This window comes from Diceros bicornis, chromosome 22 (genome assembly GCF_020826845.1).
Source record: "Diceros bicornis minor isolate mBicDic1 chromosome 22, mDicBic1.mat.cur, whole genome shotgun sequence".
NCBI lineage: Eukaryota > Metazoa > Chordata > Mammalia > Perissodactyla > Rhinocerotidae > Diceros > Diceros bicornis.
The window spans coordinates 9,966,828-9,994,079 of record NC_080761.1 but is presented as its reverse complement, the minus strand read 5'-3'; the positions used below and the strand labels follow the sequence as shown (position 1 = coordinate 9,994,079).

The 27,252-nt window shown below is 36.6% G+C and overlaps 1 protein-coding gene across 4 annotated transcripts in view; it reads right to left on the bottom strand.

The window, feature by feature from the left end:
- KIF27 (kinesin family member 27) overlaps nucleotides 1-27,252 on the bottom strand; it is a 100,995-nt gene that overhangs the window by 9,991 nt on the left and 63,752 nt on the right. For all 4 annotated transcript variants that reach the window (XM_058565532.1, XM_058565533.1, XM_058565534.1 and 1 more), the window contains 5 exons: nucleotides 26,056-26,253; nucleotides 18,089-18,202; nucleotides 15,262-15,438; nucleotides 9,000-9,215; nucleotides 608-814 (listed from right to left, as the gene is read on the bottom strand). In XM_058565532.1, coding sequence (XP_058421515.1) covers nucleotides 608-814; nucleotides 9,000-9,215; nucleotides 15,262-15,438; nucleotides 18,089-18,202; nucleotides 26,056-26,253 — 912 coding nt within the window. The remainder of the gene's footprint in view (nucleotides 1-607; nucleotides 815-8,999; nucleotides 9,216-15,261; nucleotides 15,439-18,088; nucleotides 18,203-26,055; nucleotides 26,254-27,252) is intronic.

Genomic DNA, 27,252 nt, shown 5'->3' with positions numbered 1-27,252 from the left:
ACAGAGGACATTAGAGAAAAGATATAGTTCTCAATGCTATGAAACATCTCTGCATCAGTAAATTGTCAAATTTGTATAAAATATAATATTTTAATCGACATTAAGCATTCAGGTTAATGCTAAAATCTATTACTGTCTTTGCCACTGATGCACCACTTCATTTCCATTTCACTTCACAGGTTACGATGAGAAAGGACAGGTACTCTCACCCTACAGCAATGAAGGAGAGAAAGGGAACTCAAACTTGGAGGGCCCTTGATTGTTCATGAATGCTAAGTAGCAACAACCAAATCTAGAAAATATCAAAGAAATAGTGACTGAGGAATATAACTTAAATTCCTTGATTTTTAAAACTATTTCAAAAAGCCCTTCTTTCAAATGGCCCTTAAACTTGAAGAAACCCACAGTTAGGTCTACATGTTTGGATGATCACAAAGCTTTCACACGACAACATTCAGTACTGTAAACAGAAATCATGCTTAAACTTGTAGTAACACCATCAAATCTTAAGGCCTTTCAATTTCTTTAAAAATTCTAAATAAATGTGGGATATATAAGCATCTTGACCCTCTTTGTAAGAAAATACTCTGTCCCCCAAAAAACAAACCTTATTGAAATATCTGAAAAGAATAGCTCTAATCTCAGTAGGACTCAGGCAAATTAGTTTTTCCAAGACATCTGCTTCACTATGAGAAAGGTTTTGTAATGAAGCTCTGAGCAAGTTCTGGCGACTCTGGATACTTTCATTCTTATATTCAATTGCAGCTTCCAAAGCTTCAATTCCTTCTTCAAGTTGGAAAAGAACATGTTCTTCCTAGATACAACAGAAATCCTTCATTTTACATGAACTAGTATAACTTGCACTTTGTCATATACTAAGATCTCACTATGCCATTTGAGTCTTATCGACATTACTACTCTTCTAAATTTTAAGAACATAATATTTATTGAGTACTTCCTATGCTACACAATGCAATACATATATATATACAACATATAATCATTGAATCTTCGCAATAAACCTTGAGTAGTAAAATGGAAGAGGCAGAAGCTTAGATGAGTTATGAAATGTCCCAAGGTCATACAGCAAATGCTGTCACCAAGGAATACACTTGAACAAACCTCAGCCCATAGGATTAGCAGTATTGTCATATATCTCCCTCCATTGCTCCTAAAGTGCATGTTATGTTTCAGTGAAATCTGGAGACCTCCTGATGTCCCTTCAAGGATCTATCAAAACAATATATTGCTAGGAGGAAAAGAAGAAATAGATTTAGAATAACTTATTAAGAACTAGTAATCAGAGGAGAGTCTCTAGGGAAAAAACACAGTATGGCATAAAAAAGAGTAGTGAGGATTTAAGGACATGAAACACTTCATAAGATTCCTCTAAGATGTTATTAGAGGGAAAATATAGGCATTAAAAATGGTGGTAGTATACCATTTTTTTCATATGCCAGAGACAATTTCCTTTGTAGGAAAAAAAAAATCTGATGAGTCACTGTCAGAAAACCTAGCAGTTCTTTGAACTATCCAAATAACATGTTATTTGAGAGCATCCAAATCTCTGGTAAGAAATTATTTCGGACTTGGTGAGACTTGGATATACATTTCTGTCTACCTGTATGTGTGGTGGAGGTCGCCTCAACTCTAAGTTCCTGCGGGCAGACGGTCTTGCCCATACTCTTGTCCTTACTGCCTAGCACAGTACACATCACCTAGTTTACACTCAGTAAGCGTCTGCTAAATGAGTCAATGAAGGAAGAGGAGAAAAACATATTTTTATACACCTTGGTTACATGACCCAAATATTTCTCTCCACTCCTGCTCCCAGCATTTCAAAGGAAAATAATGTTAATATTTCTGATCTACCTAAAGAATAGTTAGAATAACTTCCAGAACTCCTTTTCTGGAATTCAGGAAAAGGTATGTAATAATCTACTCCAGTGGGAAGTTGAATAATACTTATTTTTAAAAGCCATTTTATAAAATCTCCTGAAAGAGCCACTTTGAAAAAAATGTTCAACAGCCATTTTATTTCTCTATGCAATCATTAACCATCAAGAATTTGATGATTTTGGCCGGCCCCGTGGCTTAGTGGTTAAGTGCGCGCACTCCGCTGCTGGCAGCCTGGGTTCGCATCCCGGGCACGCACCAACACACTGCTTCTCCAGCTATGCTGAGGCCACGTCCCACATACAGCAACTAGAAGGATGTGCAACTACAACATACAACTATCTACTGGGGCTTTGAGGGAAAAATAAATAAATAAAATTATTTAAAAAAAAAAAGAAGAATTTGATGATTTGATAACTGCTCCATAGGGAAAAAAATAATATTCACCTTTTTAATTATTATTATTTTTTATTTTTGTTATTATTTTTTATTTTTTTCTGAGGAAGATTAGCCCTGAGCTAACATCTGTTGCCAGTCTTCCTCTTTTTGCTTGAGGAAGGTTCACCCTGAGCTAACATCTGTGCCAGTCTTCCTCTATTTTGTGTGTCGGTCACCGCCACAGCATGGCCGCCAACAAGTGGTGTAGGTCCATGTCCGGGAACCAAAGTGGAGCCCGCCAAACTTAACCACTAGGCCACCGGGCCAGCCCCGATGTTCACCTTTTTAAAAAAAAAAAAAAAAGGAAAACAAACTTAAATCCTGAAAGGTACTTAGGCGAATGAATAAGAGGAACCAGAAAACAAATATGAATTATCCAAAGAACATATTTGGCTTTTGAATGCATACTGTGATTATATTTTATCAAAAACAAATGTAGAAAGAGTTTGCCTTTATATATGGCTGAGAACAATTTGGTACAAATTTAGTTTCTAAACTTTTAGATCTAAGTTAAGGAAGCACTGAGACAATATAAGGTAGTGTGACTATAGAACCCTGAGGATAGCCCGCTCCAGTGAAGCTGCTGCATATAAATATTTGCGGTTCCCTCTAACCCAGCAAAAGGTGCGGATTGACAAGATGAGAGGCAAGGAGAAACTGTCCCAGGATGAAAAATTTGCCACACTCAAGCCACAGATTATCAAGAAGATTGAAATAATACCAAGCATCTTTTCTGACCACAACGGTATGAAACTAGAAATCAACTATAGGAAGAAAATCAGAAAAGCCACAAATACATGGAGATTAAACAAAATGCTACTGCACAACGACTGGGTTAACGAAGAAATCAAAGAAGAAATCAAAAAATACCTGGAGACAAATGAAAATGAAAATACGACATGCCAGAATTTATGGGATACAGCAAAAGCTGTTCTAAGAGGGAAGTTTATAGCGATACAGGCCTATTTCAACAAACAAGAAAAATCTCAAATAAACAATCTAACAATGCACCTAAAGGAACTGGAAAAAGAAGAACAAACCAAGCCCAAAATCAGTAGAAGAAGGGAAATCATAAAAATCAGAGCAGAAATAAATGAAATAGAGACCAAAAAAACAATAGAAAAAATTAATAAAACCAAGAGCTGGTTCTTTGAAAAGATCAACAAAATTGACAAATCTTTAGCTAGACTCACCAAGAAAAAAAGGGAGAAGGCACAAATAAGTAAAATCAGAAATGAAAGAGGAGAGGTTACAACAGACACCTCAGAAATACAAAAGATTATAAGAGAATACTATGAAAAGCTATATGCCAACCAATTCGACAATCTGGAAGAAATGGATAAATTCTTAGAATCATACAACCTTCCAAAACTGGATCAAGAAGAAGTAGAGAATTTGAATAGACCAATCACCAGTAAGGAGATCAAAACAGTAATCAAAAACCTCCCCAAAAATAAAAGTCCAGGACCAGACGGCTTCCCTGGTGAATTCTACCAAACATTCAAAGAAGACTTAATACCTATCCTTCTCAAACTCTTCCAAAAAATTGAGGAGGGGGGGAAGCTCCCTAACTCATTCTACGAAGCTGACATTACCCTGATACCAAAACCAGACAAGGACAACACAAAAAAAAGAAAATTACAGGCCAATATCACTGATGAACATCGATGCAAAAATCCTCAACAAAATACTAGCAAATCGCATACAACAATATGTTAAAAAGATTATACACCATGATCAAGTGGGATTTATTCCAGGTATGCAGGGATGGTTTAACATTCGCAAATCAATCAACGTAATACGCCACATTAATAAAATGAAGAACAAAAATCACATGATCATCTCAATAGATGCAGAGAAAGCATTTGACAAGATACAGCATCCATTTATGATAAAAACTCTGAATAAAATGGGTATAGAAGGAAAGTACCTCAACATAATAAAGACCATATATGACAAACCCACAGCTAATATCATCCTCAATGGTGAAAAACTGAAAGCTATCCCTCTAAGAACAGGAACCAGACAAGGATGCCCACTCTCACCACTCCTATTTAACATAGTACTGGAAGTCCTAGCCAGAGCAATCAGGCAAGAGAAAGAAATAAAAGGGATCCAAATTGGAAAGGAAGAAGTGAAACTGTCACTATTTGCAGATGACATGATTTTATATATAGAAAACCCTAAAGAATCCACCAGAAAACTTTCAGAAGTAATAAACGAATATGGTAAAGTTGCAGGATACAAAATCAACATACAAAAATCAGTTGCATTTCTGTACACTAACAACGAAGTAGCAGAAAGAGAAATTAAGAATACCATCCCATTTACAATTGCAACAAAAAGAATAAAATACCTAGGAATAAACTTAACCAAAGAGGTGAAAGATCTGTACACCAAAAACTATAAAACATTTCTGAAAGAAATTGAAGAAGACACAAAGAAATAGAAAGATATTCCGTGCTCTTGGATTGGAAGAATTCACATAGTTAAGATGTCCATACTTCCTAAAGCCATCTATAGATTCAATGCAATCCCTATCAAAGTTCCAACAATATTTTTCACAGAAATACAACAAAGAATCCTAAAATTTATATGGAACAACAAAAGACCCCGAATTGCTAAAGGAATCCTGAGAAAAAAGAACAAAGCTGGAGGTATCACACTCCCTGATTTCAAAATATACTACAAAGCTATAGTAACCAAAACAGCATGGTACTGGCACAAAAACAGACACACAGATCAATGGAATAGAATCTAAAGCCCAGAAATAAACCCACACATCTATGGACAGCTAATCTTTGACAAAGGAGCCAAGAACATACAATGGGGAAAAGAAAGTCTCTTCAACAAATGGTGTTGGGAAAACTGGATAGCCACATGCAAAAAAATGAAAGTAGACCCTTACCTTACACCATGCACAAAAATTAACTCCAAATGGATTAAAGACTTGAATGTAAGACCTGAAACTATGAAACTTCTAGAAGAAAACGTAGGCAGTACGCTCTTCCACATCGGTCTTAGCAACATCTTTTCAAACACCACATCTGACCGGGCAAGAGAAACAATAGAAAAAATAAACAAATGGGACTACATCAAACTAAAAAGCTTCTGCACAGCAAAGGAAACCATCAACAAAACGAAAAGACAACCTAACAGTTGGGAGAAGATATTTGCAAACCATACATCTGATAAGGGCTTAATCTCCAAAATATATAAAGAACTCATGCATCTCAACAACAAAAAAACTACCAACCCAATTAAAAAATGGGCAAAAGACCTGAACAGACATTTCTCCAAAGAAGATATACAGATGGCCAACAGACACATGAAAAGATGTTCAAAATCACTAACTATCAGGGAAATGCAAATCAAAACTACAATGAGATATCACCTCACACCCGTCAGAATGGCTATAATTAACAAGACAGGAAACAACATGTGTTGGAGAGGATGTGGAGAGAAAGGAACTCTCATACACTGCTGGTGGGAGTGCAAACTGGTGCAGCCACTATGGAAAACAGTATGGAAATTCCTCAAAAAATCAAAGATAGAACTACCATATGATCCAGCTATTCCACTGCTGGGTATTTATCCAAAGAACTTGAAAACACCAATTTGTAAAGGTACATGCACCCCTGTGTTCATTGCAGCGTTATTCACAATAGCCAAGACTTGGAAGCAACCTAAGTGCCCATCAAGGGACGAATGGCTAAAGAAGATGTGGTATATATACACAATGGAATACTACTCAGCCATAAGAAACGATGAAATCCAGCCATTTGTGACAACATGGATGGACATTGAGGGTATAATGCAAAGTGAAATAAGTCAGAGGGAGAAGGTCAAATACCGTATGATTTCCTTCACTAAGTAGTAGATAATAACAACAATAAACAAACACATAGGGACAGAGATTGGATTGGTGGTTACCAGAGGGGAAGGGGGGAGGGAGGAGGGTGAAAGGGATAATTCGGTACATGTGTGTGGTGATGGGTTGTAATTAGTATTTTGGTGGTGAACATGATGTAGTCCATGCAGAAATAGAAGTACAATGATGTACACCTGAAATTTTTACAATGTTATAAACCAATGTTACTGCAATAAACAAAAAATTAAATAAATAAATAAATAAATAAATAGAAAAAAAAAAGTTGGACAGAAACAAAACAAAACAAAACAAAACAAAAAAAAGAGTTGACTATCCTTTACCATAGAGCACTGCTTTTCAAACATGCACCAGGGATCTTGTTAAAATGCAGATTTCTAATTCAGCAGGTCTGTATGGGGCCTGAGGCTCTGCATTTCTAACAGGCTCCCAGGTGATGCTGTTGCTGCTGGTCCAGAGACCACACTGACAGTAACAAGGACCTAAAGCAATGGTCTCCAAACATTTTAGATTACACATCCCTATCAATAAAAAAAAAACAAAAAAAAACTTTTGAGCAAGCAACTACATATTTGTAGATTTCTCTATAAATTATATGCATTTTCTAATGATAAAACACCAAATTGAAAGGTTAAAAGATGAAATAAACATAGATATAACAGTTCCTGTATTTTCTTCCTATACCCTACTTACTAGGCAACTGCTCTGCATTATTAGAAAAAGAGTTCAAGTATTTTTTTTTTAATTTTAGTTTCTGGATTTTACCAAAAAAAGGAGTTGATTTGTCTATATTAAATTGTTGGGTAAACCTGTACTACTATAGTGATCTAAAATCTTTCTATCTCTTCCCATGAGTAATACAATTAGGAAAGATATTTTAGTTTATTGTAGAAAGAGAAAATAATTCGAAGCTACTTTAAAGACATCAAAACAGTAAACCATTCCACTTAGATTTTATTGACGTTGTGTCATATCAGAATCTCATGTTCCCGATCACCTGCTATTATTAATCTTGGCTTTAAAATGTGGTGAGAGCAGAGCCCACTTCAGAGCTACACTAAGAAGAACCAACCAGGTGGAAGAACTGACTAAATGGAACCCTATCAATTGTAGGAGGTTCATCATTCCCTCAAACTAATCCAGAGTGGCTGCTAAGTAGGTATCCCGCATGGTGCTGTATTTTCACCACAAAACCCTATATAATGTTTTTAATTAAAGAATTCTACATGAAATAGAAATTTAAATGCTTCTTGATGATAAAAATGGACCCTCTAACCCTTCTGCAAACATCACTTACTCGTTCCCATCGCTATGCCTTAGTTAAGGGTACTTTATCTAAAATAGCCTTCTTTCTTATATCTACTAATACATATCATGTTTTTCACAATCCAGCTCAAGATTCCAATCCACCTGCCTTAATGAATCTTCCCCTAAATGATCACTGCATTGCTTTGTATAAATAACGTAATAAGTATAGCTTTATTACATTGTCTGTAACTTGCTTTTTCATGTTCTTCAGGGTTTAGAGTTTTCTTATATTTCTGTGTCTTTTTCCCCAGAGTATGAATTTCTCAAGAGAAGCATAATAATGCTTTTTTACTTCTTTTGTTTCTTCCATAGGGCCTGGTAACCATCCTAGGCAGGCAAGAATTCCTCAAATACTTATATGTTTTGCAGTATCTTAGACTCTCATACATTCAAATCTACAAGTTTGGGGCTCCAATTTAACAGTCTCAGGAGGACAGTCTGATTCTGTGATCCTCTGTACAGCTACCCAAGTTAAGTTATAAAACAGGGCAGTAGAGGCTTTATGCCACATAGCCCCCAATCAAGTTAGTCTCAATTCCTTTCATCAACTCAGTGAGCAATAATCTAATTTTATGAAATTCTTTCTCCTGTTCCTTGTTAACCAGCCTCCTTCGCTTCCTCTCACGCTTGCTCCAATCTAAAACACTACAAGATTCAGCAACGTGCTGATTCCCAGCTACTCACTTTCTCTTAGCAATTTTCTCTTGCTTTGGTAATGACAGGACATCAACAATAAATATTTGCAGAGAAAAGTCAGGCTCAGAAATTCAACTTCGTCTGACAAAGGTAAGGTATTGGTTCCAGTGCCAACTGAAGTAAAATGTTGAAAAAAGACAAAGTCTGGGGCAATTTGATAGGTAATAAATGAAACATCTTTTACATAGTTTAAAAAAATAAAGCCATATGCCCCGTCCCAATGAAAACTCCAACTAAAAGGTATTTTTATGGGGATTTGAATTTTGTGCATCTACCTGGCTGGGACTTAGTGTGGAACGTGCTCTCGAACACTGGGCCTTTCTCAACCAAGGCAATATGAAAGAATTGACCCTTACTGCTCTAGGCATCCATTGTATATAAGGAATTACCTAGGATGATTCAAGATAGATGCACAGAGAGAAGGCAGGTGCGCCCTTTGGAAGAACTGAGCAAGAGTCCTTCAAATCATTTTCTGTGTTCCGTGATTTCAGATGAGAAACCCCAGTGGAGAAAGGCCATATTCAAGGAAAGTGTTAGTATCCCAACCCCTGGCAATGCCAGGAAGGGGCCATGTTCATGGACCTCTATGTGAGGACATCGCAGTCTCTAGTCAAGCATGGCTTATGGCACCAAACAGGTGCCATTACATCTGACGAAGTCTCAAGGAAACAAAGTTTGCCAGATTTATCATTTTTATGTTTGACAAAGATGGAGGAAATCATCCAAGTGATCCATCGCACAGCACTTCCAGTTCCAGAGAATATAGACTTACTTCAGGTGATAACACGCTACCATTTTTAAGTTTCTCATCCACACTGTTTCTTCGTCTCTGTAGCTGATCCTTTTCTTTCTGGAGGACTTGAACTTGTTCTGAAATCTTTATTTTCTCCTCAGCTGGGCTGCTCTGGAGCTGCGCGTTCTTTTCAGACAACTCTTGGTCCAGCAAGTTCAGGCAAGTTGATATTTTCAAACTATCCGTGTTTAAGGCCTAAAAAGACACAATCAACAAGACACCCCAAAAACAGTTACTAGAAATCCAAACTGCATATAAATTAGAAAAAAAATAGAAAAAATTACTAAATGAATATATTTTTAGCTTCTGCATTATTGTTTTTGCACATGGATTTACAGAGATTCAATGAATTTACTACCAAGTCTTGCTTAGCCACACCAGACAATTCAACATAGGTTTGGAGAGGCAGTATTTTTTTTATTATTTTCTAAATCGAAATTTTCTTCTTTGGCCTATTACATAGTAGAATTAATCATGTTAAAATTTCCTAAAGGTTAAGATTTGGTTTGTTGTGGTTCAAACATATAATTTGTTTCTACTCTTATTTCATTCTGGTCAGAAAATATGGCCAGTTAGATCTTCATTATGGCCTAATTAAAGATAATTCTTAAAATATTTTTTCATCAAAGTAATTATATATATATACTACTATAAGGTTTATAACTTTAAAAAAAGCAGTTGTCTACCCCACCCTTTCACCTGAGTCTTACTCCCCAGAAACAACCATCTTCAACTTTTTAGCTATTTCTTCTGGTGTTTAGGCCATGTTTCTAAATTACATTATCAATTTTAGATATTGTCTACTGACTGTCTATTACAGAAGACAAGGATTTAGCGCTCTTTTTTTTTTTTTTTTTCTTGTGAGGGAGATCAGCCCTGAGCTAACACCTGTGCTAATCCTCCTCTTTTTGCTGAGGAAGACCGGCTCTGAGCTAACATGGATTTAGCGCTCTTATGCCTCTTCTTTCCTACTTCTTCTCCCTCCAGTCTCCCAATATTTATTACAGTTTTTCATTAAATCAATATTCAGTTTACATGACCTTGTGAATATTATTCATAGCTGAACTATCTAGTATAAAATGATCATACTTCCGGGGCCGGCCCGGTGGCGCAAGCGGTTAAGTGCGCGCGCTCCGCTGCGGCGGCCCGGGGTTCGCTGGTTCGGATCCCGGGCGCGCACCGACGCACTGCTTGGTAAGTCATGCTGTGGCGGCGTCCCATATAAAGTGGAGGAAGATGGGCACCGATGTTAGCCCAGGGCCGTCTTCCTCAGCAAAAAAAAAAAAAAAGAGGAGGATTGGCGGATGTTAGCTCAGGGCTGATCTCCTCACAAAAAAAAAAAAAAAAAAAAAAAAATGATCATACTTCCACCTGATACAATTTTTTTGGTACTTTATAACTAATTCTTCTCCAAAAGAACTATAAAATTCCTCTTAACACTATTTTTTCATCTGATCAAACTTAAATCAGGCAATTTTTTCATTCCATTCTTTTCTGGAAACATTTTGCCTGGAGCCTCCATTTTCCTGCTCCAAACTGGACAAGTTGCTCTGGGACTTCCCTTTGGTATCACCCTGGGAGTTTCCATACTGGATCACATTTTCAGGATCCTGAGTCTCCTTTTTTCATAGTTCATGCCTTCATTCTTGTGAAGCACATCCTCTAGTAGTTTCCCGAGACAGGCTAGGTGAGAGAGAATTTTTTCACCTGAAAATGTTCTTATTCTAACTTCACATTTTATTGAGAGTTTGGCTAAAGAGAGAATTCTTGATTGGAAATCATTTTCCTTATGAGTTTTAAGATTGCATCAGGTCTTTTAACTTCTAGAAAAAGGCTGAGAAGTCCAATGTTGTTCTGATTCTTGAGATTTACAAGTGACTAGTCTTTTCTACCTGGAAGCTTTCAGGATCTTTTTTTCCTCAGTGCACTCAAAACTTCACAATGATATGCTTTCAGCACTCATTTTGCAGGACCCTTGATGGGCTATTTCAATCCAGAGTCACACATCCTCAGTGTTGGGAAAATTCTTTGTATTATGTTCTTGATAATCTCCTCTCTGCTGTTTTCTCTGTTGTATTTTCTGAATTCTTATTACTTGGATGTTGAGCTTCCTGGATTTATCTACTTAAAGATATTTTTCTCCTATTTTCTATTAATTTATCTTTTTATTTCTTCCTGGGATATTTCCTCAAAATTATCCTCCAATCCTTTTAATTTCCAAGAGTTCTTTCATGTTTTTAATAACCTGTAGTTCTTGTTTTATGGATAATCAGCTTTTACCACCTTGAATATATTAAGGTTTTTTTGAGGTTTTTCAGCTCCTTGCTCTATTTCTAATTTCTCTGAGCTTCTTTTTTTCCATTCGTTTTGATCTCTGTCTTTAATGTTAGCAGCATTCCTGAAATGTCCATCACACTTAAGAGTCAGGTATTAAAAAGCTGATAAGTTGTGTGGTGGGTAAGATTTGTCACCATAGGATATATCTAGGATCTACCCCAAATGTAAGTGTTTTACTTGTCTTTTTTCAGGGACTATTTCAGAAAATCCACCAATTTCCTGCTGGGAAGTATAAATCTGGCTGCCAGCATTTCTGGGATCCAAGTGGGGGTTAGGAAATGGATGTCTCAGGATTCACATGTAGACTTGCACTCATTCCCTGATTTGAGTATTCTGACTTACTCGACCCTCTGCTGTGCTTAGTTCAATCTTCAGAAAATAAACCATCTAGTTCCAGAGTGAGAAAAGGATAGTTTCCTGACCACACACTGTTTTTATCCTTCTGCCTCACTCCTGCCTTCTGAAAATCTTGGTCCCTTCATGTCTGAGTCTTTTTCATGTTCTATGTGAATTATATCTCATAAAGCTGTTATTAAAAAAAAAAAAGCTAACGCCAAAGCCTTGGCTCTCATTGGTGTCCCTCTCTAGGCACTTGGATTTCAGCTTTCTCTGTTCTGCCAAGTCAGTAACAACTCTCTATTTGCTTTCCATCTTACACTTTTTTTTGGTAATCTTTTTTCCTCTGTTGTCTCCTCTACTGTTTTTTCCCCTTTATGGGTTTGTAGTTTTTGAGTAATAGCTTTATTGAGATGTAATTCACATACCCTACAATTCACCTATCTAACGTGTATAATTCATTGGTTTTTAGTATATTCACAGAGTTGTGCAACCATCAGCACAGTCAATTTTAGAACATTTTCGTCACCCCCCCCCCAAAAAAAAACCCCATACTCACTAGCAGTCATTCCATTTCCTCCCCAACCCCTACCCAGCCCTAAGTAACCACTGTTTTACTTTCTGTCTCTATGGAATTGCCTCTTATGGACATTGATATAAATGGAATCATATGTGTTCTTTTGTGACTGGCTTCTTTCACTTAACATAATATTTTCAGGGTTCCTCCATGTTGTAGTATGTATCAGTACTTCATTCCTTTCTATTGCTGAAAAATATTCCATTGTATGGATGTAGTACATTTCGTTCCATTCATCAGTTGATGGACATTTGGGTTGTTTTCATTTTTTGGCTATTGTGAATAACACTGTTATGAACATTCATGTACAAGTTTTTGTGTGGACATATGTTTTGACTTCTCTTGGATATATACCTAACAGTGGAATTGCTGCGTCATGTGGTAATTCTATGTTTAACGTTTTGAGGAACTGCAAAAAGTAACTGCACCATTTTACAATCCCAGCAGCAGTGTATGAAAGTTCCAATTCCTTCATATCCTCGCCAACACTTATTATCTATTTTTCTGATTTCAGCCATGTGAAATAGTATCTCATTTAAGTTTTTGCATTTCCATGATGACTAATGACATTGAGCATCTTTTCATGTGTTTATTGGCCATTTGTATATCTTCTCTGGAGAAATGTCAACTAGATCCTTTGCCCATTTTTTAATTGGGCTGTCTTTTTATAATTGAGTTGTAAGAGTCTTTATATATTCTAGATATAAGCCCCTTATCAGATATATGATTTGCAAATATTTTCCCCCATCCTGTGGGTTGTCTTTTCACTTTCTTGATGGTATCCTTTACATCACAAATGGTTTTAATATTCTGAAGTCTAATTTATCTAATGCTTCTTTCATTGCTTGTGCTTTAGGTGTAATATCAAGAAACCATTGCTTAATCTAAGGTCATGAAGATTTACACCTATGTTTTCTTCTAAGAGTTTTATAGTTTTAGCTTTTACATTTAGGTCTTTGACTCATTTTGAGTTAAACTGGTATATGGTATGATTATAGTTTTTTTAATATCATGTTCCTTGTCTGAAATGTATATGATTGAGTCTTATAAGTATTTCTTAAACCCTGAAAAAAGACGTAATCTTTTTATGCCTTTTGTTCAGAAAAGAACCCAGCAGTATAATAGTCTCAAGTTTCTCTTTTGTTTCATTAAAACAATCTTCAAAGAATCAATTTTGCTTTGATCTATTGTGGGTTTCATTTATTTGCATTCTACTTATCTCAGTATGTTCTTTCTTCCTAAACATTACATCTTGTTGCAACTAGAAAACAGCTATTTTCATTTTTTTCCCTTTATCATGAAGGAAACTTATTTCAGGAAAAAGAGATTTTCTTCCTCATTCCTTTTTATTTTTTCCTCTTGTGATACAGAATGTATCATAAAGTACCCAGGTTATTTTCTTCTATTTACTCACTTGATGTTTTAATTTGTTAATCTCCTCTGCTGACATTTACATGCTTTGAGGGGCAGCTTTTTTTTTTTTTTTGTGAGGAAGATCAGCCCTGAGCTAACATCCATGCCAATCCTCCTCTTTTTGCTGAGGAAGACCGGCCCTGAGCTAACATCTATTGCCAATCCTCCTCCTTTTTTTCTCCCCAAAGCCCCAGTAGATAGTTGTATGTCACAGTCGCACATCCTTCTTAGTAGCTGTATGTGGGATGCTGCCTCAGCATGGCCGGACAAGCGGTGCGTCAGTGCACGCCTGGGATCCGAACCGGGGCCACCAGTAGTGGAGTGCGTGCACTTAACCGCTAACCCATGGGGCCGGCCCTGAGGGGCAGCTTTTAAAACTTGACCCTGACAGCCAGTGTGAGCAAGCTACCTGGATATAGCACCAGCAGTTGGGCTGGTTGGAGGGTTGCCCCTACCCCTGTGTCCAACAGCCTGGTGCTAATAGCTATTTCAACGTGATTGGGAACAGAGGACAGAGCAGAGGTAAGTAATGCCTGTCTACTTGTTATTTTGAGGTGGAGAGGTTAAGAAAACACCACCATCAACTCAGGTCCTACTGGTCTAGTTGCTAGCTGTAAGGCAGATCTAATGAAGAGGCAGGTCACTGATCCTCTCTGTTCCATGACTCAATGTACAGACTGACCTCAGACTCAAGGCTGGCTGGAGGCAAAGGTTTGGGCAGAAAGCCCTCTTTGAGTCTGGGGCAAGCCAGCTTCATGTTTAGATGCTGGTGCTCTTGTTGAAAATATATACAGACATATCCAGAAGAGTATCTCTTGGTCCTTCTACTCCCTCCACAATCATTCTTTTTTCAAAACTTGAAATGGAGGCAAATTCCTTCATAAAACCACTTCTTTCACTGGCTCATAAAATCCAAGTTCTCAGCAAAAATTTTTATAAAGGTCTCCAAATCTTTATAATTTGAAAAATAAATGTTCTGTACAAAAAATCTTCTTTCTTTTATAAGAACCCTGCAAACCCCTCACTTTGGGTGGTAGTAATAGCTAAATCATTTTCAAGTCTATTTTTCCAAATTACCAATGTTCACTCTACAGCATCAAATAGTACAATTTATTCTAAAAATATCCACTGAAGTTAATAATAGAGGTTGCCAGGGGAAATGGAGTTATTGCTTAATGGTTACAGTTTCTGTTTGGGGTAATTAAGTTTTGGAAATAGATAGTGGTAATGGTTGTACAACATTGTGAATATACTTAATGCCACTGAACTGTACACTTAAAAAATGGTCAAAATGGTAAATTTTATGTTACATATGTTACCACAATTTTAAAAACATTAAACAAAAGTTAATAATAAATAAATCATACTTGGAAAAACATTGAACATTTTACTTAAAAACAGCAATAGATTTTAGTGATGGTCATTAGATAAGCAATAATAAGAAAAACACACTGAAAACCAGAAGAATAATTTTCTTTTGATTTCTAACTTCACAATGGTATGATTTACTTCTTAGAGAAAAAAATCCTAGTTTATATGGCTTACAACCAGAATCAAACAGCATATTAAACAGAATACCTGACTAGATCTCAACTTCTTATTTTCCAGGTGGTTCTTCTCCTGTAACAGGGCCTCCTTCTTAGAAATTATAGCCTCCCGTTTCTTTAAGTCTTCTTCCAGCTCTTCTAATTCTTGGCGTTGGTTCAGAACTTTCTCTACTTCTTCATCTAACCATTTCTTTTGCTCATCCAATTTCTACATTAAAATTCCAAAGAAATATCATCATTTGGTTTTCTTCTGCCATAAAACTTATATGGTAATAATATAATTTCAGATTGGCTGAAAACTCCTTAAATGAACATTTAAAATCCAGCCATTTGTGACAACATGGATGGACATTGAGGGTATTATGCAAAGTGAAATAAGTCAGAGGGAGAAGGTCAAATACCGTATGATTTCCTTCATTAAGTAGTAGATAATAACAACAATAAACAAACACATACAGACAGAGATTGGATGCGTGGTTACCAGAGGGGAGGGGCGGAGGGAGGAGGGCGAAAGGGATAATTCGGCACATGTGTGTGGTGATGGGTTGTAATTAGTATTTGGGTGGTGAACATGATGTAATCTGTGCAGAAATAGAAGTATAATTATGTACACCTGAAATTTATACAAATGTTACAAACCAATGTTACTGCAATAAACAAAAAAATAAAATAAAATAAAAAAATAAAAAATAAATAAAAAGAAAAGAAAAAAATAAAAACTACCAGTGTGAATAACAAAATAGTGTTGCTATCTAAAACCGTCAAGAAGTAAGTGGTTATAGTTAACATCTTGCTGTGTTGTTTTTATAAGGAACTGAAATTTACTCCCCAAATATGTTTGAATCTGGGATTTTTTTAGGCTGACAAAGGGCTGACAATTTTCTTTATATGTAATAAGAGTTAGTTCTGAGAACATGCTGGGAATCTTTTTCTCTGTTGTAGAGGTGCATACTTCCATCACAGCACTTACACTGCTGGTTCACCTCTCTATCTCCAACGCCTGGTATGACTGGCCTTCAATAAAATGTTAAATGAATGACTGAATGAGCACCTGATTCAATCAATTAATCAATGAAGTGAATAAATGAATACACACAGTGGAAGACATAGATGATAGAGCATGGAAATCCAATCTGCATTGTAGACTGTCAACATCAAATAATTATAAAATAAATTGAGCTGGAAAGATCTCCAAAACAAGCATGATAATACTATTTTAAATTAAGGATACCCAGAAACAAGTACAAACAAAAATATGAATGGAATATGACTGTCCAAGATGAACTCTACCAAGTGCCCATCTGTACTGTGGACATAATAATGAAGCAATGCCCCTAAACAACAAATAATAGGAAAACAAATCAAAATCACACTATTTTCCAGTTCTTCTCAAACTTGATAAACTCATTCCCAAAAATCTACATTAAGACAATAAGACTGAATATGCATAAGAGAGCAAAGCGGCCAAGACAAAGTAGATCCAGAGCTATGCAGTATTCCATCCAGACCTGGATAGTATGGCCTTATAAGCACTGTCACATCCAAATAATACTGAAGCTTAAAACAGTAGCTCTATAATATTAGGAATGGGAAGGATATCCCAGAGCAACTACAGAAATACTTTAATTTTGTTATATCCAACTATACTTTAGAAACTCATATAGGAGACCCTGTGAAGTCTAGCAATTAACTTAAACGTATTCTACACACATTCCTTCACTGTGAGTGGGGTTTGAAAGATGAATGAAGGATCTTTTGTAAGCTCCATTCCAACAGGAGAGAAATAAAAATGATGATTGTTTGATAATACATGCTATATACAGCTAATTCCTAGATACCATGTAAGCAGAAATGGAGAGAGGGATCGGTTCTGTCTGGGAAATGGAAGAAATGTCAGAGTAGCCAATATTATAGCTGTGCTTTGAAGAATGGATAGGAGTCTGCTAACATAATACAGGTTTCCAGGGAAACCAATAATAAATGAATGAATTTATCTTCATTTGATATAATAAAGGTTATGATTTGTGTGATTCACTGTATCTAAGTACGTGTTCTGAAAATTTCTTGATTTGTCTTTTCTCTTCTTATAGCAAAAGTTCCTACCACATAGTACTTTCTTCTTATTAAAAAGCTTCCTATCTGGGCCGGCCCTGTGGCTTAGTGGTTGAGTGCGCGCGCTCCGCTACTGGTGGCCTGGGTTTGGATCCCGGGCATGCACCGACGCACCGCTTCTCCGGCCATGCTGAGGCCGCGTCCCACATACAGCAACTAGAAGGATGTGCAACTATGACATACAGCTATCTACTGGGGCTTTGGGGAAAAAAAAAAAGGAGCAGGATTGGCAACAGATGTTAGCTCAGAGCTGGACTTCCTCAGCAAAAAGAGGAGGATTAGCACGGTTGTTAGCTCGGGGCTGATCTTCCTCACAAAAAAAAAAAAAAAAAGCTTTCTATCAAATCAATGTTCTATTATAAGCTCTTTGCATACTTATATTCATTAACTTATAATCTTGTCCTTATTTAGAGTCAAATTCTGAAAAATGGGTTTTGTTTTGCAACATTAAAAAACACGAAGTTTTTTGGGGGGAATAAATAGAATCTAGTGAATAAGGATTTCATGCTTATATTCCACAACATTCAAATAAACCCATTTCTAATGAAATAAAAATATAGCACATTTCTGGATAATAAAGTAATTTTTTAATAACAGAGGTTTCAGAAGAAATACTGGAAATTTTGCACTCTAGTGGCAAAGTCTAGTGTTCGAAGATTTTATTCTGAGTCCAGCACTCTTTACCTCTATTTAGACAATCATCAAATGGAAGAGAAACCAGGAAACACTAAATAGAATCGACAAACCTGGAGTTGGTCTGTATTTCCAAACGAACCTTTTTTCCTTTTCATCTTCAATGCATCTAGATCCTCAGCTTTCAGTTTTAGACCTTCTTCCTGTTCTGTTTTTAATTTTAGTTCCTGTAGAAAACAGAAATTGAAAACACCTTATTACTTTTACTACCTGGCCATCATTAAATATTTATGCAGATAATCATTTTCTTAACATTTACTTTCTTAGTTGCAAAACGAAAGAAAATAAGTAGATGAAGGTTAGAGCTATTTAAGGAGAAAATAATGTTAGCCCCTCACTAAAGCAATCAATTCTCACAGCAAAAAATCAGGGTTTACTAAGAAAACTAAGTATTTTTTTTTTCATTCTTTGCCACTGTTACAAATTAGCATACCAGGGATAAGCATCTGAAAATTCTAAATGTGCTTTTCTGCCTTTCTGAGTTCATTACCTTCAGTTAGTCCATCCAAGGCACCCATCTGCCACAGGGATATTAAAATTTATGACAGTAGAAATGTAAAAAGAAAAGTAATATTCCATTTCTGGCATTCAAAAATTGGATTTTGCAGCATGTGAATAGCCTTGCAAGACAGATCATGGTCCCGTGAAGAGTATTCCCAAATTCCTTTAGTTTCCATCCACATCTTAAGAGACAAGTCAAGAGGCCCAGTGCTCATGGCACTCTCCTGGGGCTTAGAGAAAATGCCACTGTCACCACTAAAGCTTAGCAGGAATCAGGAAGGAGGCCGTGAATCGAAGTGGGCCAGTCCACATACTATCTTACCAGTACCATCATGGATAAGTACAGAGATTAAAAGAAAATTTTTAGAAATTTTTATAGCAATTTGACAAAATAATTTTTATGTCTGTTGAATCTAATAATTAAAAGATGGACTTTTATAGGATATTTTAATTTTTTGTTTCATTTTTCTACTAGTTCATGTTTTACAAAGGTACTGAGCTGTGACAAATTAGTAATAAAATTAAAACTGTACCTTCTCCACAGTTAATTTCAGAAGTACTGCTATAGAGGAAGTAAAAAGAAAATCTACCATTTTACAGTCCTGGGAACGGCAGAAAGGAGAAAAGAGACAGTAAGATGTGTGTCTCAATGTTCCTCTCTTGAGTTTTGGCCTGGAAAGGGGGTGATAAGTAAAGGTATCACTGAGGGCAGAGGGAGAGAATGTAGACTGCAGTGCAGAGGCCCCACACCAACATACGGCTGTCCACCCTTGAGAAGGAGCAGAGAAGTACAGTCAGGAAAAAGAAACTGATTGGACTCCTTGGCCTCAGGTGACGTGGATCCTGAGTTGAGAGCCAACGGGGGTCAGTTATTGTGGGGAACTGATGCCAAAACTGAAGGTGAGGACAGGCCACTGGGCTAACAAGCTACATGGAAGACCTAGTAGCCTAAAGAGGGGTTTATAATGCCATTAGGAGATGAGATGAAGCCAAAGCACCTCCAAGCTCTAAGCTGAAAGCGAGATCAGACTGAGTTATACCAGCCATGAGCTTCATCAGCAGGGGCCAGGAGAGAAAGGTGGACGAGGGAGAGCAGATTCCAGGCAGTCACATCCAAGGACCAACTGCAACTCAGGAGGTCCCTTCCCCCTCGACTCCATGGAACCAACAAAAGCTACACACCTGACCACCACATATACCAGATTCGAAGATGCACAGGGAGAGATGTATAGGGAAGAAGCAGCCAAGAGACTGAATATTCTTTTTTTTGTTAGGAAGCTTGGCCCTGAGCTAACTACCATCTATTGCCAGTCTTCCTCTTTTTTTTTTTTCCTTTTTTCTCCCCAAAGCCCCCAGTACCCAGTTGTATATCCTAGTTGTAGGTCCTTCTAGTTCTTCTATGTGGGATGGTGCCTCAGCATGGCTTGATGAGTGGTGAGTAGGTCTGCGCCCAGGATGCGAACAGCGAACCCTGGGCCACCGAAGCGGAATGCACAAACTTAACCGCTGTGCCACTGGGCTGGCCCCAAGACTGAATAGTCTTATTCAAGAGAGCTGAGAATTATTTAAAGAAGATTTTTAAAGTATCAGAATAAGTGTGAACAGACAGGACATTTGCTGAGTTCCCACCATATTTCCAGCAATTACCATGACATGGATTGGGCGGGGGGTGTGGTAGCTCATAAAGAAGACAGGTCTGCTATAAGCTAAATAAAGAAATTTCTCACGCCCATCGGAGTTGTATTATGAGTGAATTTGGACACTGTTATATTTACTAGTCATCAATTTTTCATGCTACCCTAGTTCCAGTGCATAGTTGTAACTTAGCCCCTGTCACCGTCACAGCAACTTCAGGATGCTCAAATAAAGGCACCTTATACTTGGAGCTGACTCTCCACTATTTTTATTCTCCCACAAATGCTTTAAAAGTATATTACAGTAGGTCTAATCCCCTCTTCTACATGTTGCTCTAGACATTACTGCCTTTATCTTATATTGTAATCCTGCATAATATTAAAATAACTGTCTACCAGGCACTGTGCTAGGTTTTTAAAATCTATTTAATTATCCAATCCTCACAATAATCCTATGAGACGAGAACTATTCTAAACTCCATTTTATGGATGAGGAAATTGTGCTTAGAGAAGTAAAGAGCCCCACCACACTACAGCCCACAATTTCAGGGGTTCCCATACCTTTTCTTTATAGATCATCCATGGACTTCAGCTAAGAACTGCTGCTCTAAGGAGAATCTATGCAGAAGTTGTAGTATTCTCTGGAAATGGTTCAGTCAAGTGGAAAATGGACAAAAAGGAGTGTCAGAAAGTTAGCTCCAAACAGCAGGCAAGCTGTCCTTTAGAACTGTGAGCAGGTTTTCTGTTTTTGCATGAAGTAGTAGAAACTTCAATATAACTTGGGACAGACTGTTCCTTTTTCTGGAATACTCATTTTCCTCCTTAAATGCGTCATTTCCTTCTAATGAAAGATATGGCTAGAAGGAACACAATTGCCCTAGATAAGAATGTAAAAAGTTTAAGTTACAGGAAGAGTTGCATTCAGCAGATTGTGCATTCTGACAAAAAGAGTTTTTTCTTTTCCCTAAGTATAGACTTGGAGAGTGCTACGTCTTAGTAGGTTAAGTCATGGTCTATGAGAGATGAGAATCTGAGACTCAAAGACCATAAGACTGACAGACAGGCCTGATCCTCACATTGGAAGGACTGTAACAAAGAGATTAGGTTGTTGAACCTAATGAGAATTGAACAGACTCAAGATATAAGTGGTTCATTAGATATGGGTGATGAGGACGATGGCAGAGTTAAGGTGACTCCTTAATTTCTAGTTTACCCAACTGAATGGATTGAAATTTCATGTAAGACACATTGGAAAACTATATTTTCTTCCTCATCAAAGGAGAAGGGACAGGGAATAGTGGGGAGATAAGTAATGAAGATCATGAGTTCATCTATAAGACAACTTAATGAAGAGGTCAATGGTTTGATATATGAATCCAGAGCTCACAGGACAAATCTGGAACTAAGGATTAAATTTGCGAGTTGTCAGAATTTAACTGCAGCCACGGAAAAAGATGAGGTCACACAGGAAGAATATAGAAGATAAGAGGGCAGAGGCTACTAATTGTTAGGGAATTGCAAATCAAAACCACAATGAGATTATCACCCCATGCCCATCAGAATGGCTATCATTAAAAAGACAAGAGGGGCCGGCCCAGTGGCATAGTGGTTAAGTTCGTGTGCTCCCCTTCAGTGGCCTGAGGTTCGCCGATTTGGATCCTGGGCACAGACCTACACACCACTCATCAAGCCATGCTGAGGCGGCGTCCCACATAGAGCAACTAGAAGGATGTACAACTATGACATACACCTATCTACTGGGGCTTTGGGGAGAAAAAAGGGAAAAAGGAGGAAGATTGGCAACAGATGTTACCTCAGGGCCAATCTTCCTCAAGAAAAAAAAAAGACAAAGAACAAGTGTTAGAGAGGATATGGAGAAAAGACAACCCTCATACACTGCTCATGAGAGTATAAACTGGTGCAGCCATTGTGAAAAACAGTATGGAGATTCCTCAAAAATTAAGACTAGAATTGCCAAATGATCCAGCTGTTCCACTTCTGGGTATTTATCCAAAGAATACAAAAACACCAATTCGAAAAGATATATGCACCCCTATGTTCACTGAAACATTATTTACAATAGCCAAGACATAAAAACAACCTAAGTGCCCATCGACAGATGAATGAATAAAGAATATGTGGGATATATACATACAGACAATGGAATACTACTCAGCCATAAAAAAGATGACATCTTGCCATTTGCGACAACATTGGATAAACTGTGAGTGTATTATGCTAATCGAAATAAGTCAGACAGAGACAGACAAATACCACATGATTTCACTCATATGTGGAAGATAAACACATAGATACTGAGAACAGATTGGTGGTTATCAGAGGGGAAGAGGGTAGAGGGAGGGCGAAAGAGGTAAAAGACAGACATTTGTATGGTGACGGGTGGAAACTAGACTTTTGGGGGTGAACACGATGCAGTGTATACAGAAGTTGAAATATGATGTACACCTGAAATCTATATAATGTTATAAACCAATGTTACCTCAATAAAAAAAAAAAAAGAGGGCAGAGGCTACAGCCTTGAGGAATTTCCATATGTAAAGGACTGACAGTGTAGGATGAGCCGGCAAAGACAGAAAATAAGCAATCAGAAAGAGAAAAAAACAAGGAGAGAATAATTTCACAAAGGCAAATAATTCACAAAAGGGAAAATATTTCAAGATGGAGGAAGTGGTGAACTACGCTGGATGCAACTGAGGTGTTAAAATAAGGACTTTAGTGACAGAGAGAGCACTAGTGAACTTCTCAAGAGTTTTGAAGTGGATGGTCAAGCCAGGAGCCAGAAGCTGGACTGGAGAGGATCAGAGAAGGAAAGGAAACAGAGGAAACCGAAACAAACGCAGTAAACTTTTCCAACAAGTTTGGTTATAAAGAGGAGAAGAGAGAGACAGTAGTATAAAGTTGAAGAAGGATAATTTTAGCATGAGAAAAATCTAAGATGTTTAAATAAAGAATCTAGGAGAAAAAGAAAAGTTGAAAAAAGGAGAAAAAAGGATTAAACGAGATAAAGCGCAAAAGTGCTTAGCATAGTATTGACTGAAGACAAATAATAAATGTTAACTACTGCTACAATAATAATAATTATTATTATTAAAAATGAGTAACTCAAGGAAAGAAAGAAAGCAATTCCATTTACAATAACAACTAAAAGAATAAAATATCTGGGAATAAATTTAGCCAAGGAGGTAAAAGACTAGTACACTGAAAATTATAAAACACCGCTGAAAGAAATTAAAGATCTAAATAAATAGAAAGACACCCCAGGCATATGGATATGAAAACTTAATATTGTCATGATGTCAATACTACTCTAAGAGATCTACAGATTCAACAAAATCCATATCAAAATTCCAATGGCCTTTTTTGCAGGAATGGAAAAGTTGATCCTTAAATTCATATGGAATTGCAAGGGGCCTCAAATAGCCAAACAATCTTAAAAAAGAAGAAGAAAGTTGGAGGACTTACTTCCCAATTTCAAAACTTACAACAAAGCTACAGTAATCAAAACAGTGTGGCACTGGCATAAGGACAGACATATAGACAAATGGAATAGAATTGAGAGTTTAGAAATAAATCCATAAATCTATAGCTAACTGATTTTTGACAAGGGTACCAAGTCCATTCAATGGGAAAAGAACAGTCTCTTCAACAGACGGTGCTGAAACAACTGGATTTTCACATGCAAAACAATGAAGGTGGACCCCTACCTCACACTATATACAAAAACTAACTCAAAATGGATCAAGGCCCTAAATATAAGAGCTAAAACCATAAAATTCTTAGAAGAAAACACAGGGGTAAATTTTCATGACCTTAGATTTGGCAATGGATTCTTTGATATGACATCAAAAGCACAAGCAACAAAAGAAAAAATTGATTAATTGGACTTTGTAAAAATTTAAAACTTTGGTGCATCAAAGAATATTATCAAGAAACTTTAAAGACAACCTACAGAATGGGAAAAAATATTTGGAAGTCATGTATCTGATAGAGTTTAATGTCCTGAATACATAAAGGACTCCCATAACTCAACAACAAAAAGACAGACAATCTAATTAAAAAGTAGACAAAGAACCTGAATAGACATTTCTCCAAAGAAGATATATACAAATGGCTAATAAGCACATGAAAAGATGCTCAACATCGTCATTAGAGAAATGCAAATCAAACCCACAATGAGACACAAGTTCACATGTACTTGGATGACCAAGAAAAAAGAAACAAAATAAGTGTTGGAAAGATGTGGAAAAACTGGAACCCTCGTATATTGAAGGGAATGTAAAATGGTTTTTATAGCGACAGCTATAAAAACATTTGGTAGTTTCTCCAAAAGCTAAGCAATTCCACTACTAGGTATTTCAATTCCAAAGGAATTGAAAGCAGGGACTCGAACAGTTATTTGTATGCCAATGTTTATCACAGCATTATTCACAATAGCCAAAAGGTGGAAACAAGCCAAGTGTCTATCACAGATGAATGGATAAACAAAATGTGGTATATGCATACAATGGAATATTACTCGGCCATAAAAAGGAATGAAGTTCTGATACATGCTACAACATGGATGACCATGAAAACATTCTGCTAAGTGAAATAAGCCAGACACAACAAATATTGTAGGATTCCACTTTTATGAAATATCTAGAATAGGTAAATTCATAGAGACAGAAGTAGATTAGAGGTTACCAAGGGCGGGGGGAAGGCGGGAATAGAGAGTTATTGCTTAATGGTTAAAGAGTGTCTGTTCAGGGTGATGAAAAAGTTTTTGAAACAAATAGTGGTGATGGTTGCACAACATTGTGAATGTAATTAATGTCACTGAACTGTATACTTATGCATGGTTAAAATAGTAAATTTCATGTTATATGTATTTTACCAAAACTTATAAAAATTAATAATGTAATATTCTAAAACCCATTGAATTATACACTTTACATGGGTGAATTGTATGGTATGTGAAGTATATTTCAATAAAGCTGTTAAAAAAAAAGGATCAGTAACTCGGCTTAAATGCTCTTTAAAGACGCTTTCATCGCTAAATTCTGTGATTTTTTTTAAGTTCTAAGAATAGATTATATTCCAAAATGAAGAATCTAGGAAATCTCCACTTATGTTCCAAGACTTGGATTTGACGTAATATTTCAATAAGACAGAGCCTGGTACATAGTGCTAGATAAGTGTTTGTTATTGTTTTTATTATGATCATTATCATCCTCTTCTTCAAAAGAGCCCTGTGAAGCAAGTATGATGAAGGCCATTTTAGATAAGAATAAACAGACTCAGAGAGGGTAAGTAACTTTCTCAACAAATGATCCAGCCAGGAAGTGAGAGAGCTGGGATTTGAACCTATGCTGCCCTGGCTCCATAGCCCCAGCTGACACCACCTGTTCCTCCCCAGCCCAATCCACTCTACAGAACTGCTGTGCATACAGGTCTGATCACTCTTCTGCTCACTACGAATGAAATGGTACCATTTTACCTTTTACTTTTTTCCATGCTGTCACATGGACCATGCATGTCAAAGCACTTTGACAATGGGAAATCCTATTCAAATGTTAGATATTTTTTAGAAAGTCAGCTTTATATATTTATATTTTTGACAGCCTCAACTACAGTTAAGGTCCTAGTAGAGAAATTATCACTGTACTTTCTTTTGTGAAGTCAAAGCTTTGAAGACAGTACTCAGAATTCAATAAATAGGTTTTACTATGTAGATGAACAAAACTTTAAAGTGAATGAAGACAGTAGCCCAGGACAGGCCAAGGTTAGATACCTCACAGGCCAAGTGAATCAAGACCTTGGCTTCCTTAGCTCTGAGCTGTTTAACATTTCTTATTATGCTTAGCAGGAAAGTATGACAATATTACTTTGATTTTTTGTTGATCCCGCTTAATTTCTGCATCCAGTTGCTTCTTTTTTTCGTTTTCTTCTCGAAGTCTTTTTTGCAGCTGTACCTTTTGAAATTTCATGTGATCTATATTCTGCTCTAGTTCATTAGCACGTTTCTCATTTTGGATGGACAGTGATGCCAATTTCTTACTATTTTGTTGCTTCTTCTGTAAGACCTGGGATCATGTGGGACATTTCAAAATGAAAAACTGCATTTCTCACAAACTTCAAGTAAACTTAAACTTTTCATTCAATGGCAAGGGTAGGCATTTTGCCTCAATTTTAACTTATTTTTGATAGGTTCACAACTGTTTTCCACATTTCTACTTTTACAACCAGGCAACCATCATACTTTTCACTAGATATAAAGAATGATGATTCTTTCTGATGCTGACAACCAAACAGAACAAAATCAATCTCTTTGCTTTTTTTATTAATAAGTAATTTAAAAATATTATATGTACATGATAAAAATTAAAATACAAAACTGAACTTATATTTTTAAAAACTCTGTTATCTCAAACCCCCTAATTTTCCTGTCCTGCTTTCCAACACAAAATTACCTATTTCTTAAATATTCTTCCAGAAATAATTTATATGCATGCAAGTCACTTCATATATATTCTAGATAGACTATTCTCCACCTCCCTTTTTTCCTACTTAACTCATCTTAGAGGTCTTTTCACATAGATTTATTCTGTCTATGTGACTGCATAGTATTCCACCATGTTCCTCTTTTACATCCAGCTATAGCCTAAACCATTAATCCCTGAGTTAAGACACTCAGAATTGATACTATTTTTCCTGAGTGACCAACCATTATAATTACTATTTTAACTATCTTGAATAAAGCTTCTCCTCATCTAGCTAAAATTATCTATAGATAGCATTAAAAACTCGTGATCATTTTTAAAGGATTTACACTACTAATATAAAATACCAGAGTGTTCCAATTGAATCCTGATCAAACAAATACTAGACTTGTATTATGTGCTTCAGCACTGCACTAAGTACCTCTTAGGTGGCATAAAAAGGTTAAGGTGAGGTCACTTGTAAATTATTCAGACTATAATTAATTATTTCCTTTATCTTGCAATAAATTGTTGACATAAACACATCTTATTTTAATTAAACTAAGTAATCACAGAGACATCGTAGCTCAGAGCAGTGCTCCT